General features: G+C 36.3%; 1 protein-coding gene across 1 annotated transcript in view; it reads left to right on the forward strand.

Moving 5' to 3' along the window:
• Positions 1-16,587, forward strand: part of CORIN (corin, serine peptidase) — a gene marked incomplete at both ends in the record, with an annotated part of 135,988 nt that overhangs the window by 13,444 nt on the left and 105,957 nt on the right. The window contains 2 exons of the mRNA XM_080343669.1: positions 5,093-5,237; positions 14,537-14,980. Of these exons, the coding sequence (XP_080199795.1) occupies positions 5,093-5,237; positions 14,537-14,980 (589 nt within the window). The remainder of the gene's footprint in view (positions 1-5,092; positions 5,238-14,536; positions 14,981-16,587) is intronic.

Below are 16,587 nucleotides of genomic sequence, written 5' to 3' on the forward strand. Positions count from 1 at the left end.
ATTGTTTGTCACCAAGAAGAGCCTGGCTCTATCCTCGTGACACTCACCTTTTACATATTTCTAAACATTAATGAGGTCACCCCTCAGTCTCCTCCAAGCTAAAGAGACCAAGATCCCTCAGCCTTTCCTCATAAGGGAGATGCTCCACTCCCTTAATCATCTCTGGCTCTGCGCTGGATTCTCCAGCAGTTCCCTGTCCTTCTGGAACTGAAGGGCCCAGAACTGGACACAATATTCCAGATGTGGTCTCACCAGGGCAGAGTAGAGGGGAAGGAGAACCTCTCTTGACTTACTAATCATGCACCCCAGGATGCCATTGGCCTTCTGGGCCACAAGGGCACAGTGCTGGCTCATATATACCATACCATGATTCGGGTTGTTTTATAGACTAGTAACTTAGATACTTTTTGTGTCTAGAAGAAAAACTACAGGCTTTTCACCCATAAATCTCAGTGTAATCTGTAATTCCTGTGCTTTAATATGACAGGCATGTTATAAAAATGACACCCATGAGATCAAATTCTCCTCACATCTTTCAGAAGATGTGAATTTCAGTCCAGTGACATTTTAGTCTTTCTGTTGTCAGATGAGACTGTATTTTTTTCCATCTTTTTTTTCTGCCTCTCTGGTTTCAGAAATCAACTGTGAGCAGTCTGGTCCAGCAGTCCTAGATAAGCCTAGCATTTTTTTAAAATCTGCACTGAAATTAGCTCAGAATTACTTCATAGTGCATTTCCTTTATTGCAGTCATTACTGAAAGAATGGAACTCAGGTAAACAGTCGTTAATGGCTTTTCATTAGGGCCAGAATTTTTTAGCTATCAGAAGAAATTCTCTGATGTGTTAAAGCATCCTGTATTCTGACTATATTCTTGTTTAACACCAAATCTGATTGTATTAAAAACAAATGACTTGTTGCCTTTCACAACCAAACACTGACATTTCCTAACTACAGTGCACACAGTATTTAATTCAAAAAATCTTTCTTAATCAAATCTTCTAACAACAGTGATAGGAAGGGAACTTGCACTTGTGTGTTCTTCAAGTATCAGGAGTATGTTTTGGTCCAGTACTGTGTTAAATCTATTTTATGCCAAAATCTCCAGCATTTAGGGTTGGTTTCTTTCAGTCTGCCCTCAAGGATTCTGCTTCTAAGTCTTCTCGCACTTCTCCTGGAAAGAGAAATAAATATGTAACTATAAGGTACCTCAGCCTTACAAACTTACAGAATGATTCAGAGAAACTATTGACTACAGAGACAGCTGAGGGAGACTGGTTTCTTGTGTTTGCCACTAACCTGGAAGCCTGAAGTGAGCCAAGTGAACAGGCATGTAGCACTCCTGTTTCCTTCTATAGGCCCATTTTCTCTGAAGGTTCTATTATTTATGCCTTTAGTCCATTATTTATGCCTCTATTCAATTATTTATGAGAACTGAGAGGACAGAGCATGTCTGAAGTTTATGCAGATACCGTTGCCATACTGGAGCACTTAAAACTGGGACATAGATTCTTTATGTATTGCAATATTTCGTGTCAAGAGGAAAATAATCAGTATTAGGGAATATATAAAAAGTAGCTATTATGCATTTACGTTATCTGTAGGACCCTTCATTAAATTATCATTGATGATACAGGAACCATCAGCACAATCTCTAGTTTTATTTCATATTCACCACAGAAATTGATTGAAAAAAACTTCCGTAGATGTTCAAGTGATGGAAAACTGTCAAAATTGGAAAAATGAAAAAATTAAGTTGATGCTTGCTGAGTCACCAATGATAATTTTAAATACGTGTAGTGTTTTCATTAGGTATTTTCCTGTAGAAGGGAAAAATACAACATACTGTTTAGTTGCCTATAAATATTTACTTTGCTATTATACAAAACTAGAATTTAATTGTGTTTAGAGAAGCATGTCTTTCACAAGCCAACATTCTTTTCTCGAGGAGTCACTGAAAACAAATTTGGATACAACAGTCCCTTTTAAAAACTGTGGTAGTAAAAGTTGTCAATGCAAATACTGAGGTTTATTGTGGCTTTCAAGAGCTGACGAGAAAGAAAATGTTTGAGGTTCTCTTTTAGTATGAACATTTGCCTGAAGTAGCTAGTATCCACAATGCCAGTAGACTTTAGAAAAAAAAATTATCACGAAATGGAGGATCATAAGAAGCTCACTGTTTTCATTAGCACACATTTAATATTTCTCCTAGGTTGACTCTGAGGCATGTGTACAACAGTGGTGGTAACTCTTGTGTTCGGGATGATGAAAATCTCATGAACCTCCAAAATATTAAATATCTACCCCCTTCTCACACAAAGACTCAAAAAAATTGACTCTGAATACCATTTCTATGTGTTTTCTCAATTTTTTTTGGAATACAGCTTTGTTGTGTATTGATAACATAAGTTTTTTACTCCTAAGGAAAACTTAGGAGTGAGTCATGGGTCAGCATTTACCTCGTATTACACTGGGTAGAGTCAGGTGCTTTTGCCTGGGATTTGCAAGAAGTGTATGTTGATTGGGAACCATTCCTTTAGGAAAATAAGCTGGATCTTACATTTGTTTGTCTTGAAGAAACGAAGAGTCAGCTCCCAAGTGCCTTAATCACTGGGCTGTGTAGTAATGGTCCTGCTCCCTATTACCTGGCCCAGCGGAAGTGTGTTCTTTTTTACAGAATATCATTACTTCAAGGAACAGTGTGGTCTGATTCAGGAGAAGTCAAAGTTCAGGTGGTTGTGATACTCTGCTGATTTGTAGATCTAATTTCTAACTGCTTCATGCTGAAGAGGGACTTGAACTCAACAGTCCCATGCCTTGTGGGAGCGGTGGTTTTATGCCTTTCTTTTTTGCCTGTGCTTTCAAAAGTACTTATGGCTGTCTTGTTTTGGGAGACCTGTACTCATAACAGAGCTGTGCTCTTCCTCTCTTACCTGCTCTCGGACCTCCCAAGAGGGCCTAATAGAGGCTTTGCAAACCAAGGTTATGGAATTCAGGGAAGCCTGCCCTGAGTAGCTGCTAAGATGCTGTATTCCAGCATGACCAGAAGCAAAACTTCAGGCAGACCTTGAAGACTTTAATCTGAAAATACAGGCAGGTGTGGACTTCAGAAAGTTACATAGTCAAGCAGAAGTTGTCTGTCACTTAGACTTACATTCCTAAAGCCATGAAAATCCTTATCTTTATATTTGAGGTATTACTTGCTGGTAAGGGCAGTACTTTAGCTGAGATATCCTGAAATCTTGAACTGAAGCCTTTGCAACATCTGAATAAGCTGTTAATTAAGAAAAACACTTCTGACAACCAGTTGACTCTCTCCAACATTCTTTGTATTTCTCTTGTTTTGAGAAATGGTATTAACCAGATTACAGACCTTGTCAACTCACCCAGGCTATACCTTTTCAATAGACAGTGCTACCACTCTTATTATTCTCACCCTGAGTTGGCTGTTTCAGATGCTAGCACCTCCCACCCTAGATCACTCCTCCGTGACAGTACCATATCTCTTTTCAGTGTTACCCGGTCTTTACTTTGAATAGTGGAAGCAGCAAAATAATTCATGTGGGACACTGTACTGGGTGGGTCTCGAGGTCAGGTAACGTGACACTTGGCAGTATCAGAAAAGGTACATTCAACTGCACAAATGCAGTTTTCTTACATTCTGTTGTCTGTACAGTGTCTGCAGTGTCTAGTAATGAGGAGTATCAGAAATAGATTATAATTCTAATATTACCAGCAAGGAAATTTCCTTATAAAATAGTCTTTGTGCCATTCTGGAACAAGAGACTTTGCAGAATGATGGAAAATTATGCTGTAAATCCTCCTGATGCCTACAGTTTTCTCAGTCAAGCCAGTAAAACAGGCAATGGTAGTGGAGGGATATAAATCTAATCTCTGTGCAGTAATTCCTTAATAAGTAGTACAACTTCTGTTTGTGCCAGTCAGTCTGCTAACCTGTTCCTCACAGAAAGGCACTTACAGCAGCATCAGCCAAAGAGATAACCCCCAGAGACTGACATTTACAAGACTAATAATATATATATATATGTTGTAGAGCTCAGTCTCTCAAGGTTCTTTGGAGAGTGGCTGTCAGGGTATTTGATGCATTTACACTCTTGTGTCCTGTCACAACCAAATTCAATGTGATTGATCTTCCTGAAAAAAACAGATAAACTACTAGCCATCGTTTGGGAAGACATTGTCTGGAATTAATAATCCTATCATCCAATTTCACCTTATAGGGAAAATTGTAATTATTTTGGGTCAATTTTGAACAAAGACATATTTGCTTCATAACAACAGTTTCAATCCTGCTATTAAATACTCATTTGGAATTTTGTTTTTGTTTCTTTTTAAAAAGTGTGACATTTTTTCAGTATATGAGATCATAGTCTTAATGGAGTTACGTTTAAAAAGATATACATTGAATACATGTTTAGGCTTCTGCAAACGTTTGAATTTTTGTACTTTGTGCAGCTCAATTGAATTCAGAAAATAGTTTTTCTCTATTCTTCTGTATTCCATTTATAGAAAAGATAATCTTAGTTGCAAACTCTACAGAATACTGTGATAAGTTATAATTTTGTAAAGTACTTAAAATTGAGACAGCATTATTGTGCATAAGTGAACAGTCCTTATCAACTCTGTTGTAACTTAAAACAAAGATTATAATAGTTGCTCGATTCCTTAATAAAAGAAACTTAAGAACATGGAGCTCTTGAATAATTAGAAATGGATTATTTTAAAGTAGAAAATAAGGTGTATTTAGCCTTATTGCTTACATTTATTATGTATTTTACATTTTTTTGTATGAAACGCCTATTCAACTTCTAGTTCATCAGAAATGTTTAGAAATTTCAATGAAGCTGTAAATCTGTGGATACTGGGTGAAATAAACTAAATTATATGGATTACACTAAGCTGTCCACCAAAAAGAAAGTTTACATGAAACTTTTCATTAAGAATCTAAAAGGCATTTATAGCATGTATTTAAAGCATATGGTTGTTCTGTGTAATGAGGAGGACCACTGCTGAAAATATAGGAGTTACTAATTGACAGGAGAATTATAAAAGTGTGCTTTTTTTTTTTTTTTAGGTCTTAGGAACAGATGAGGATAATATGGGGGATGGTTGCTCTCAGAAACTGGCTTCTGCCAAGTTCCTTCGACTTCTGCTCCTAATACTGATTCCATGCATCTGTGCCCTTATCCTTTTATTGGTGATCCTGCTTACCTTTGTAGGTGAGTGCTAATGGAGTAAATTGACATATTTTTAATTAAGAAGACTAAAACTGAGACTGCATTCTCAAATGTTAATGTAATTGTGGACATAAAGGATACATCTTGGCACATCTGTCTAACAAACTAGTCTACCTAGTGACTTAATGATGTTTGGTGGGGAGAAATAAATATGCTATTTAGATTTATATATTGAAAATGTATTTAAAGTACTGAAGAGGAAACCTTTTCTGAATTTATCAAAGTAGCTTTTTGAGGAGCACTCTACTTTGAGCAGGTAGTATGTGGATGGTTTTCAGCAGTCATTTTACAAGTACAAAAAGATAATTATGTTAGAACTTTAGATCACTGTCAGTGGAATGGAAGACATCCCTTTATGTCATGGACTGATGTGCAAAAATCTGATTTTTATTGTCAGGTGAAAGTTGATTTACAAATAGCTACAAATCTTTCTGAACAGCCTACAAAACATTACTGTTCAACTAAGGAAAAATATGTTAATTTCTTCTAAATATGAAGTATATATCAATGCAGAACCCCAAGTATGTTTTGTGGAAACGTGTTGCAGATATATTTGATTTCATAATGGCTTAGTCTGTTAACTAACTCTGTTACAGAATTAAAAGGTAATAATTTATTACAAATAATTTTTTTAAAAGTCTTCCCTTTGTTACCTTTAGGAAAGCTGACATAACATTAAATTGCTTCAAATACAACATGAGAAAGACAGTAACCCTAGGTTAAAGCACCTGTCCTGCTTTCAATGCTGAGTGTTTCTAGGATTTTTACCTTTTTTTTTTTTTTTTTTAAATGATAATATTTTCTAGTTGAGCTTCCTTAAGTACTTCAGAAGCACATCTGTAACAAGTGGGGTAATGTGTGAGGTATATAGATATAAATTTAGTTTTCTATTTAAAACCTCCAATACACATCATACAATCAAACAGTTAGCAAGCACAGGAGGAAACTGAACATGTCTCAATAGCACCTTCAGCACTGTCAAAATCAAGACATTTTAAATCTGTTTTCTCAATTCAGTCTGTAAAGGATTTGCAACAATTTGTAGGCCTGTTATTTTCATTTAGCTTAAGTTAGGGAAGTAAAAAAACTCAAAGCTATTGAATGTTATGATTGACAAGTAGGTCTTGGGTTGCATCCTTAAAATAAGAACAGTCTGAAATGGATTAAGGTCAAGTAAGTCTGGCAATTAGGAAATCTGATGCCATTACTTATGTTTAGCATTCAGTTTGTATCCTTCATATCCTCTGCCCTAGATTTTCATTCTTTGGTGAGAAAGCAGATAAAAAAGCAGGTGTATTTATGTTGGCTCTACTCAATCTCCTCCTCTGAGGCATGTATCAACATAACACTCATGAAAATGCATGAAGTCCTCTGGGGAAATGCGATGTGTTCCGATCCTACTTATGTAGCGAAAATCATGACTGTCTCCTCTTAAGTCAATGTAATTACTGTAGGGTGAAGAATAAGGCTTGGTGTTACTACTCAAATCTAAAACTGACAAAATTCCCTTCAGCATCTTTTGAATAAGCATGATTATAATTTAGTATTCTTCTATCTCTGCTAGCAGCTTTTATTTTGTGTGTATTGATAGCCTAGAAACAAATATATCTGATGACTGGAATTAAGTGAACAGATTCTGTGGGCATCTTTAAAGTGTGTGTAATATAACAGAGTCTGTTCTATTTATTGAGAATACTCCATGTTCATTTCACATCAATAATAACTGGATTCTGTTACAGTCTAATATTGGTATGATCACTTACAATGTAAGAAATGTGTTGTTAGTCCTGACAGGCTAACACAAATTGCTTGATATATAGGAAAAACTCTTCTTATTTTTTTCCTGAAATGGAAGAGTTAAATCCTGTGGTTGTTATATCTTTCACTGGTGCTTAAAATATAAATAGAGAGCTTCAGTATATGTCTACAACCTTATGAACTTTTTTGATTTGACTTTGGTAATGAACTGATCAGAAAATTAGCCTTTTGTATTCTGCAAGAAATTATTTTGTTTCCAGTGGTAAATTTGTAGGCAATTATTCTTTTCCTTCTGTAATTTTTTTTTTTAAATTAAATAGAGCATATACACATGAAAAAGTGTGTATGCACCTTAGAACTTTCCTATTCACTTTCCTTAAATCTGTTTTCTTGACTGCACGTCATTGCAAACTCTGATGCTGAAGAATCAGTAAAGTTGGCAGGGGAGGAAGGAGAAAAGTAGAGCAGTACAGTTATACAGCATTAATAGAATAAAGAATATAGAATAAATATAAATATAAATAAATATAGAAATATAGAATAAAAGAATAAAGAATATCCAGCTCGAGGTGTGTCATTCTTTTCCTTGCAGATAGGAAGTGTTCTAAACCACTTGAAACATTGTTTTTAAACAGTCCTTCATGACTGGTGAGCATTATACCAAATTAATTTTTTTTTATTGTACCGTAGTTGCTTATCATTGCAGTTATTTATTTGGGAAAACAAAATACTTTATTTCTATAGTTCCATAAAGAAAAAGAAATTATTTTATAGCGATAAATGCATTCCATGATAGATATCCCATTCCTCCCATTCCTTATATCAGTGTCCTCAACTCATACTTGTGTGGTCTTCTATCACCTCCTCTTAACAGCTATCCAACCCTAATGCTTTGTCTGTTGTTTTCTGTAGAATTCAGAACAAGTCTTGTGATACACATAAAGAATGGTTTCATGTATGTCAGACTTTTACAGTCCAGATGGAATTTTTGGGCATATGATCACACTGCAGGACCACATCAAATAATTATGCCTGACTTTCAGGCCAGCAGCATACCCTTTTGTCTGTGTACAATGGCAGGCATTCAAGCATTTTGCAAAATAGTATTTGAAAAAATCTGTTAGTCTGTCAACAGTGATGGGAATGAGGATTACAATTAAAGTCTCTAAGATGCACTGTTGACTATGGATATGCAAATAACTGAGGTTTTGGTTCACCCACCATCCTTACATTATCAGCATGCCATGTTTATATTTTGGCTCTGACACATATTTTGAGATTAATTTTGGTTCTCATAGGAAATTAGTACAAGTGTTATGTGTGATAGGTTGTATTCAGGATTTTCACCTTACTCTTCCTAAAAACAAAGCTCACTCTAATAGCTGCATTTGTATTATCCTTGTATAAATATGAACCAGCCTGGGCAGTTCTCAGATCATTTGAGAAATTTGTAGCAATATTTTGTCCACCTGAGAGATGCTGTCAATGTTCTTGCATGTCACTGGTTGAACAGTGATCATTTCTATTATACAGTCTGTGAGACCTGTGTTCTCCTTTGGCTTCCCCTCCTGAGAACACAGAAGGAGCTGTGTATCCTTCACAGAATAAACATTGGGAAAACTACATTATAGTAAAAATGCTAGGCTTAGCTTTGTGGCTGTTGGATCCTCCATGTTCATTAAGTAACATGCATATGGCAAGACTCCTCTGTCAGTTTGGGAACCCAGCTGTACTGGCCCATAAGGAACTTCTTGTCACACAGAGGAAAGCAAAGTTTCAGGGAGTTACACTCTAGAGTAAAAGCATCTCAATCCCTGAATCATGTGGAGGTGCTGGTAATTCTTCAAGTGATATTGAGCCTTGAAGCATATGACATGTCCTCAAAATGTAAAGTATCTTGCACCATGGAGATCCATAAGTTACAATTGTGTAATCAGTATGAAATATAAACGATTCCATTGTCATTCAATGGCAATATTTGCTGTAAGACAGCTGTCTAAAATTAGGAGTTTAACATATAAACAAACCATTCGGTCCTGGGAGTTTTTCTGATGGAAGATGGTAATCATCAACTAAATGATCTGCCAGTTCTTAAATTTGATCTTGCCAGCACAGGTATATTATTGAGAAACTCCGAAGGAGTGTATCTCAGAGCAGCCTGTATTTCACCCCTCTATAAAAACTAATTTTGTCCAGTAAGCCTTCTTTACTGATACACCCGAAATGTTGGGGGAAAAAAAAGATGCTGTGAATACAGCTTGAGGTCAGAACATCTGCTGTGACATATCACTGAGGTCAGTGAGGAATTGTTCTTGTGACCTAGAGAATAATAATGAAAGTCTGGCAGTTCACCTAGCACAGATGGACAAAAGGTCACAGTAACTGAAGTGTCAGTTCTGGTGTGGCATAACTGGTTCCCAAGGAGCCCATGGAGCTTTATTCATTAGCCAGTGCAAAGGGAGTGTTTAACACAGGCATGGAGTTCAGGATTGGTTTCTGAATTGCAATAGAGCCATTATGTGTATATTACATTTCATTTGTTAGGTTAAGAAAAGCTTTATAAATAAAAATTTCTAGTTATATGACACATTGTTCTCAAGAGACAGGGAAAAAAAGAAGACACCAGATAAGATTTTTCATTAGACCACAGGGTTATGGCTGCAACTGGGAACTTTCAGGCAACAACATCCATTAATATGAAAAGTAGCTACTGTCTTTGCCTCTGTCTCTTTAGTATGATCCTGACATTTTTGCTCATGCTTTGTTGCCTGAAAGCCAGAAGTTGATGAAAGGGAAGATCTCTCCTTTCTGCACAGGACCTTAGGAGCGTGGCTTCGTTCTGCAGCTTCTTTAAAAGATGCCTTCCACAAAGTCTACTTTGAGTTCCATTTTTTCTGGGAACTGATCCATTATTTGAATAAGTCACCTTTCAAGATGCCAAAAAAGAAAAAAAAAAAAAATACAGCTGGCCTCATTTTGGCCCCTTAGGCAGCTGGTAAGCAAATTAAGGTAATGTCTTTCTGTGATCGGAGGAGCAGGATGAAGTCTATTACTGCAGCTCAACTGATGGGCAATGGTTTGGTGTGCTATGGGATCTCCAGTGATGTGCCCATTTCTTCAGAGTGCAGAGTCATAGGGACAGACCTTGCAGAACAAATCTCAGTGGGTTCATGCTTGCTAGTTATAGTAGTGAACCAGTCTTTTATTCCCTGTGTAACTGCCTCATCCATTACACATACTTTGGTAGGCTGCTTTGCTCTGTTGCATTAGCTTTTTAAACTTGGTCTTTTTGAGATTTCCTACTGTGAACTGCTAGAAATCACCCACAGTATTCACTGCCAAAATCTCAATTTAATAGCCTGAACAGTGTGACTGTTTCTCAGCTTTCATAACTGTCCATTTCAGATCTTTAAATAAAACATTAATTCTTTGATAGTAAACAGCAACTGGAAAATGATCAGTAAAACTGTTGGCAAAGCATCACTTTAAACTGAATGAGCTTGGTGCCAGTTCCTCATTTTTGTACCAAACACAATGAAGGCCAGCACGCCTTACATTTCCGTCATCTGGACATGTCCAGCTGCAGCTGGAGGTACAAATCCAAAATGTTTACAGCTATTTCTCAACTAATTAACTTTCTGGCTTATGATTTACTGTCTACAGTGCTGTATGAACTCACATCTGAAGAACAGTTGGATGTAGTGTGCATGTATATGTGAATAAAATGCATATTCTCTATTTGTTGCATAGCTCGTAGCAGACATTGATAGAGAGTAATTTAGTTCCTATTAGTGAAGACATTAAAAAAGAATTGACTGTTTCAAAGCATCACACTGTTTTATTAGATATCTTAAAATTTAAATAGTTCCTTCAGGGCTTTTGGTACTATACAAAATCTCCAGTAAGCTTAATTTAAGATTGAAGATATACACTAGTATTTTTAGGAGGGCAAAGGATGAAAATCAAAGCAAATGAGAGCCTGACCCAGAGAGTGAACTCTGTAGCCTGAAATTAATTGCTTGAATCCCCTACCATGCATTAGGAAGATGAGAGGATAGGAGGAAAATTTGAGGGGAGAACAGGGTGACTCAGGAAGGCGATCCAAACGCCTCACATACTAAGTAGAAACAGAGTTGTCATCCAGAGCTAGTCAGTTGGGAATGCCAAAGAGAGGTCTGCGTCTACCTGTCTCAAGGGCACATGCACCAGAGCCCAGGTTCATGTTATTTTGTGAGGGGAAAAAACTGTTAAAAAAAATTTTAATACTACTCATTGTCAGCTGAGATGACACAATTGGGGGATGCTTTTGTGCAGAAAAGGTTCATTGTGTGGTACACCCGTTAATGAGAGGAGAGTTGTTAACACTAGGAAACAGTGAAAATAGAACAAAAAATGTTATTGTTGGAAAGATGGGTTGAAGAAGGAAACAAGCATTTGGGAATCTCAGTGACAGTAGTAAATGACCTTATGGGTTAAGTTAGACATAGCTATTATTTGTAGTTCCAGAAAAAGAATGAAATAAGGCTAATAGAGGAGGGGATAGAATCCAGTAGGTAACTTCAATATTTTCTTTAGCGGTATTTATTGGTCCACTCTATTAAACCAAAAGATTTTTTTTAAACTGCTTTCAAGAGTTTACCTGTCTTGTAATGTATTGCCTGCTATTCTGCTGGGTGATATATTAATAGCTAATAATTTTTACTTTAATTTTAAAGCATTATTCGTAGCTCTTTGGGACCAACTTTTTCCAGGCTTTTTCTATTTTTGTGTTGAGTGGTGGAGAAGAGGGGAGCCTAGGGGAGAAGGAGAGACAATGTGAAAAAATCCCCTCAGCTATTATTGAGTTATGGAAAAAATGATGCACTTTTCCAAAGGAGAAAAAAAGAAGCTTATTTTAACTTTTTGAAAACTAAAAAAAAAAACCCTACTGAAGTTTGAAACTTGAAACAAAGTAGGCTTCTGAATCATGTAGATTCAAAGCTTTATTTGGAATCAAAGCATCTAATTAAAGCTACATATGAGTGAGTACAATTTCTGAGCATGCTCAATCACAATTCCTTGGATTTTAGCAAAACACATTACTACTGGTCCCTATTTGTGAAACTGGAGCACATTCATTTTTCCTGTTTGCCAGAGGACTCAAGCAAAAAAAAAAAAAAATGCTGCTGAAATAATTTGCAGGTGGGAGATATTTAGTTGCTTCTGTAAAATACACACATAAAATTCCTCCAAATCCCAATGAATCATGAACATTTGCTGGTAGAAGAACAGAAACTTTAACATGTATAGATATAAAGCTCCCCTGGGTTCTTCTAGTAGAAGTTAGACACAAAGATTTATTCCCAGTTAGTGACAATGGAGCCAAAACAACTCAGGCTGGATAAACTAGGATATAGTAAATCTCAGATGCTAACTATTGCATTAAACCCTGTTATATTTCAGGAATCTTACAATTTTTTTTTGTGGTGGTTCCAGTTGCTATAGAAAAAGGTTACTAGATGAAAAAGAAAATGCCCCTTCTTAGCTATTCTGGTCCTCTTTTCTTCTTACCTATGAAGTTTCCAGCCCAAAATCACTTCACCCTGTAACTGGAAGTTAGGTTCCTCTGATATCGTTAGTTACTTGCAGCTGTGATTGATAAAGATTTCCTCCTGCTCAGTCCTTGAATTTCAGACTGGTCAGCCGATTTCATCTAGCTGCAGAGTGCATGAAGGGCTAAGAAAAGGGATTCAGTAACAGCAGGGGAGGGGGCTCAGGGTATCCAAGTGGGTATAGGCTGCGTATGGTGCCAGAGCAGTGGATCTGGGAGAGTGTGGAGTGGTGACAGGTGAATGATGCCTGCCTGAGAGGTGATGATGCAACTAGCCATTTTGGTAAACACGATAACCAAACTGAAAACAATGGTGGTGGGTGTTGTGTGGACTCACGAGTCATCTGTACGGAGCAGCTAATGAAGGATCAAATCAATATGAAAGCCTAGGAAAAAGCAACTTACATATCAGAGTGGAAAAAGAATCTGTGTGATTTGCCCTGAGTTCAGAGGATTTGTAGAGAACAACAGGAGGTGAATTCTTGATAATGCACTTCAGATGTGACCATCTTCTTGGCCTAAGGGCCTGTAGGTAGCAGTAGGGGTGAAAGAGAAGAAAAAGAGCTGAAAGGGTAAGCGGAAAACCTCTTATCTTTCCACATGGAGTCCAGCTGGAGGAAGCCATGTTTTAAGCTTCTTTTAGTTTTGTCTAAGGAAAGACTGTTGTATTTGTGTCCCATTTTTGAAAGGACAAATATCCTTCACTCCCTTGCTTTTACTTTATTGTCTTGAAACAATGCGAGAGGTGTTCCTAAATATCAGTGTTAGGTAACAAGAAAAGCTATTAAAATTACCAGTTGTTGCCAGGGTAATTAAAAACAGTTGTGAGATTTTATGTTTCAAGGGATTCCTTTTCACTTTTTGCAACCAAGTTTAGCAGAACTGTGTTTATTAATATTGTTCAACTCTTTTACATGATTAGGTAGTGGCAAAAATTGCTTTTGCTGTTTACCAAAATTTTCTTATATTGTGATACAGAGTGATGATTCTCTTCTAGCATGAAACATGACTCCAATATATTGGGTTAAAAAAAACTGAGTTAGTATTTGTAGCTTTTATTAAGGATAACCAAGTTATGTGTCCTATATATGTTTGAGATACCTTCTATATTATTTAGATTAATGAAATATTTCTGTAATTGTCACAGATTAAAAATAGATTCTCTTACTGTTTAGTTTGAATACCCTGATGATTATAGAATGGATCTCCTTAGTGTTATGCAGCTGTTTTGATTTGTGAACTATAATTACATGCAACTGTTCAACACATACAACTAAGCAAACTGCATATTTGTCTATGATATCATAAATGAAAAAAAAAAAAAAAGGATCTTTAAAATCCAGTATCAGAGAAGAGTGACAAAGAACTCTTGGACCTATATTTAGCAGTGGTAGTTAAAGTACTTAATCCTATATAGAGAAAAACAATACCTCTTTCCATTTTAAATATTAATGAATACAAAATATATTACAAATGTATTGATTCCCTTGAAGCTTCAGAATTAGCTTTCCAAAGATGGTGCTACTATGAAAAGAAGAGAAGATACAATTAAATATTAAAAAAAAAAAAGTATTGCCAATCTTGTTAACACTATGATACAATGAAAGCATGTTGGAGATCCCTGGAATTACACTCTATAAACATGTAAGAGTTCAGTGATGTACTACAAGTAAGATTAAAACATCTCTATTTAATGGAAGCATTTGTTTCTCTATTTATCCTAGAGTAGTCATAGCTTTTGTTTCAATGTGCTACAGTTATTTTGTTGCTACATTAAATTGTTAACTTTAGTTCCCTTTAATTTTAACTTTGAAATAAATATTACTTTTTTTAATCTGTGCCATTATATTTATTATTAACCTTCCAAACCAAATTGGTAACACTTACCCTTCCAGGTGATGGTAATTTTGGTGCTTCTTTTATTTTCTTCCAGGGGTGTTAGAAAAAACATGCTTTTATTCAAACGGAAGTGAGGTCCTCACAGTTAATGGTGACATTGAAACATCTGATGTTCTTTTGCCAAACATGGTTGAAAATAGTTCCAAGACTGATCCCATAATGGATCTCAGCACACAGCACTCTTCCTGGACCACCACGCCTTCATCCCACATTGACCAAATGAACAAGAACTCAAGTATGTTCAGAAACACTTTCCAGGAAGAATCATTTGCTCTCACAACTCAAGCCAGTCCTCAACCTACATATGATGCTGCTTTGGCAGAGGGGTCTGAAGATGACACCCAGGTATTTTCCACTGTGGAGGAGGCAACTTTGTGGTCTACAGGTGGATCCTTTAGCAACACAGACAGGATGGCCACTCTGCCAGTATTAAGTCCTACCCATCCATCTGTGTCACAAAAAATGGATCAGAGAAAAAGTAAGTCTACATTTTATTTGGTTCCATAATTCTGACAGAATATACTGTTGGCATGCTTCCCAGTATGTTCCCATGAGTTCTGAGGAATGTGTCCCTTTTGATAATTTAGTTTGTTGTGCACATTCCATGTTGCAAGCAACTGGTTTCTTGTCAGAATATTTGATCAACTCCATTGAGGAAGATGCAATAAATCCTTCTAGATATCAATACTTAGAATACATTCTTCAAATGGTGATATTCATGCATGCTTACCAAGGCTGAAAATGAGTTATTGCAAGCTGTATTCAGTTTGTAGACTGAATTTTCTGTTTCTTTAAAATTATATATGTGACAAGTACTACCCTGAACTTGGGAAGTAATTACAGTTACAACTTTTTCTGTGTCAACAGAGAAATTATTCTCTAATCTGAAGCAGTTTCTCTATGTCGTAATAAAGTTCCAGTGACGTTTTTGAGGACTATAATCAAAATGCCTAGAGAGAATAATAACAAATAATTGTGATTCAGGATCAGGTTTAGGTGCCTTGTTTTGTTTTGTTTTGTTTTGTTTGACTAAGAAAGTAGGTGCATTTCATTAGTGCCACAATAATTTTATTGATTCATCATGTCAGTGGTAGTGAAAGGTTCCCTGATACTGGGTTGCTAACAACTGAAACACTAGGGTACCGTATTCAAATGAATTTGTTTCTCTTGAACTGCGTATCATTTCTTTGGTCTTGATCCCACAAGAGCACAAGCAAAACTTAGAATAAGTTATAGAGAGATCTGAAGTAGATGAGATAGTGACCTAAAAGTGACACACTCTATTAAATGTATTTTTAAAATTTCTGTAAAATGAAAATGAAGATACTGTACCTGATGGTGGGGATAATTTCTCAGAGGCCACTAAATTATATGTTATTTTGAGGAGCAGGTCTGTGTGTCATTCCTCTATTGGATTCTGTGCTCAGTGAAGTTATAAGACCTGATATTAGTTATCTGAAATGATTTGCTTTGCTGTGTTTTTTTTTTGTTTGTTTTAAGCATTCTCCCTTCAGTAGTTTTTCCCCACCCTTCCATCATCAAATAGGTAGATGAAAGTTGGGAAATAGCTCTGTTATGTCTTTTTTTCTTGTTCTTTCTGGAGGGAGGTACAAGTAGGGAAAACCTTTGAGTAAGATTTTATTTTTAAAAAAACCTCATGCACAGAAGAGATTCCTTTTCAGGGCATTTCAGTGATAACTTATTTTCTCACTCATGAATTAGGTTTCAAAAATAGTAACATACTGTGAATCAATGATTTGTCAATATTTTCTTCTATCTCCTGGACTTTACAGGCCATTTGAATGGTGCACAATTCTGTAGGTTCTGTTTGCTAAAAGATTTTTCTTAAACAGATTTATCTCTTATTTTCTCTTCCTGCACCTCAAACTCAGAAAAAAATTGGATACAAATGCACATTTGTATCTTATTAGTGATGCATTCATTTACCTCCTTTGGTAATTTGGTTAATTATCACCATGCCAAGGAACAGCGTAAAAGCATCCCTGGAAGTGCTCTGGGCCAGGTTGGACAGGGCTTTGAGCAACCTGGTCTAGTGGAAGGTGTCCCCACCCATGGCAAGGGGGT

Source organism: Nesoenas mayeri (genome assembly GCF_963082525.1).
Source record: "Nesoenas mayeri genome assembly, chromosome: 4".
NCBI lineage: Eukaryota > Metazoa > Chordata > Aves > Columbiformes > Columbidae > Nesoenas > Nesoenas mayeri.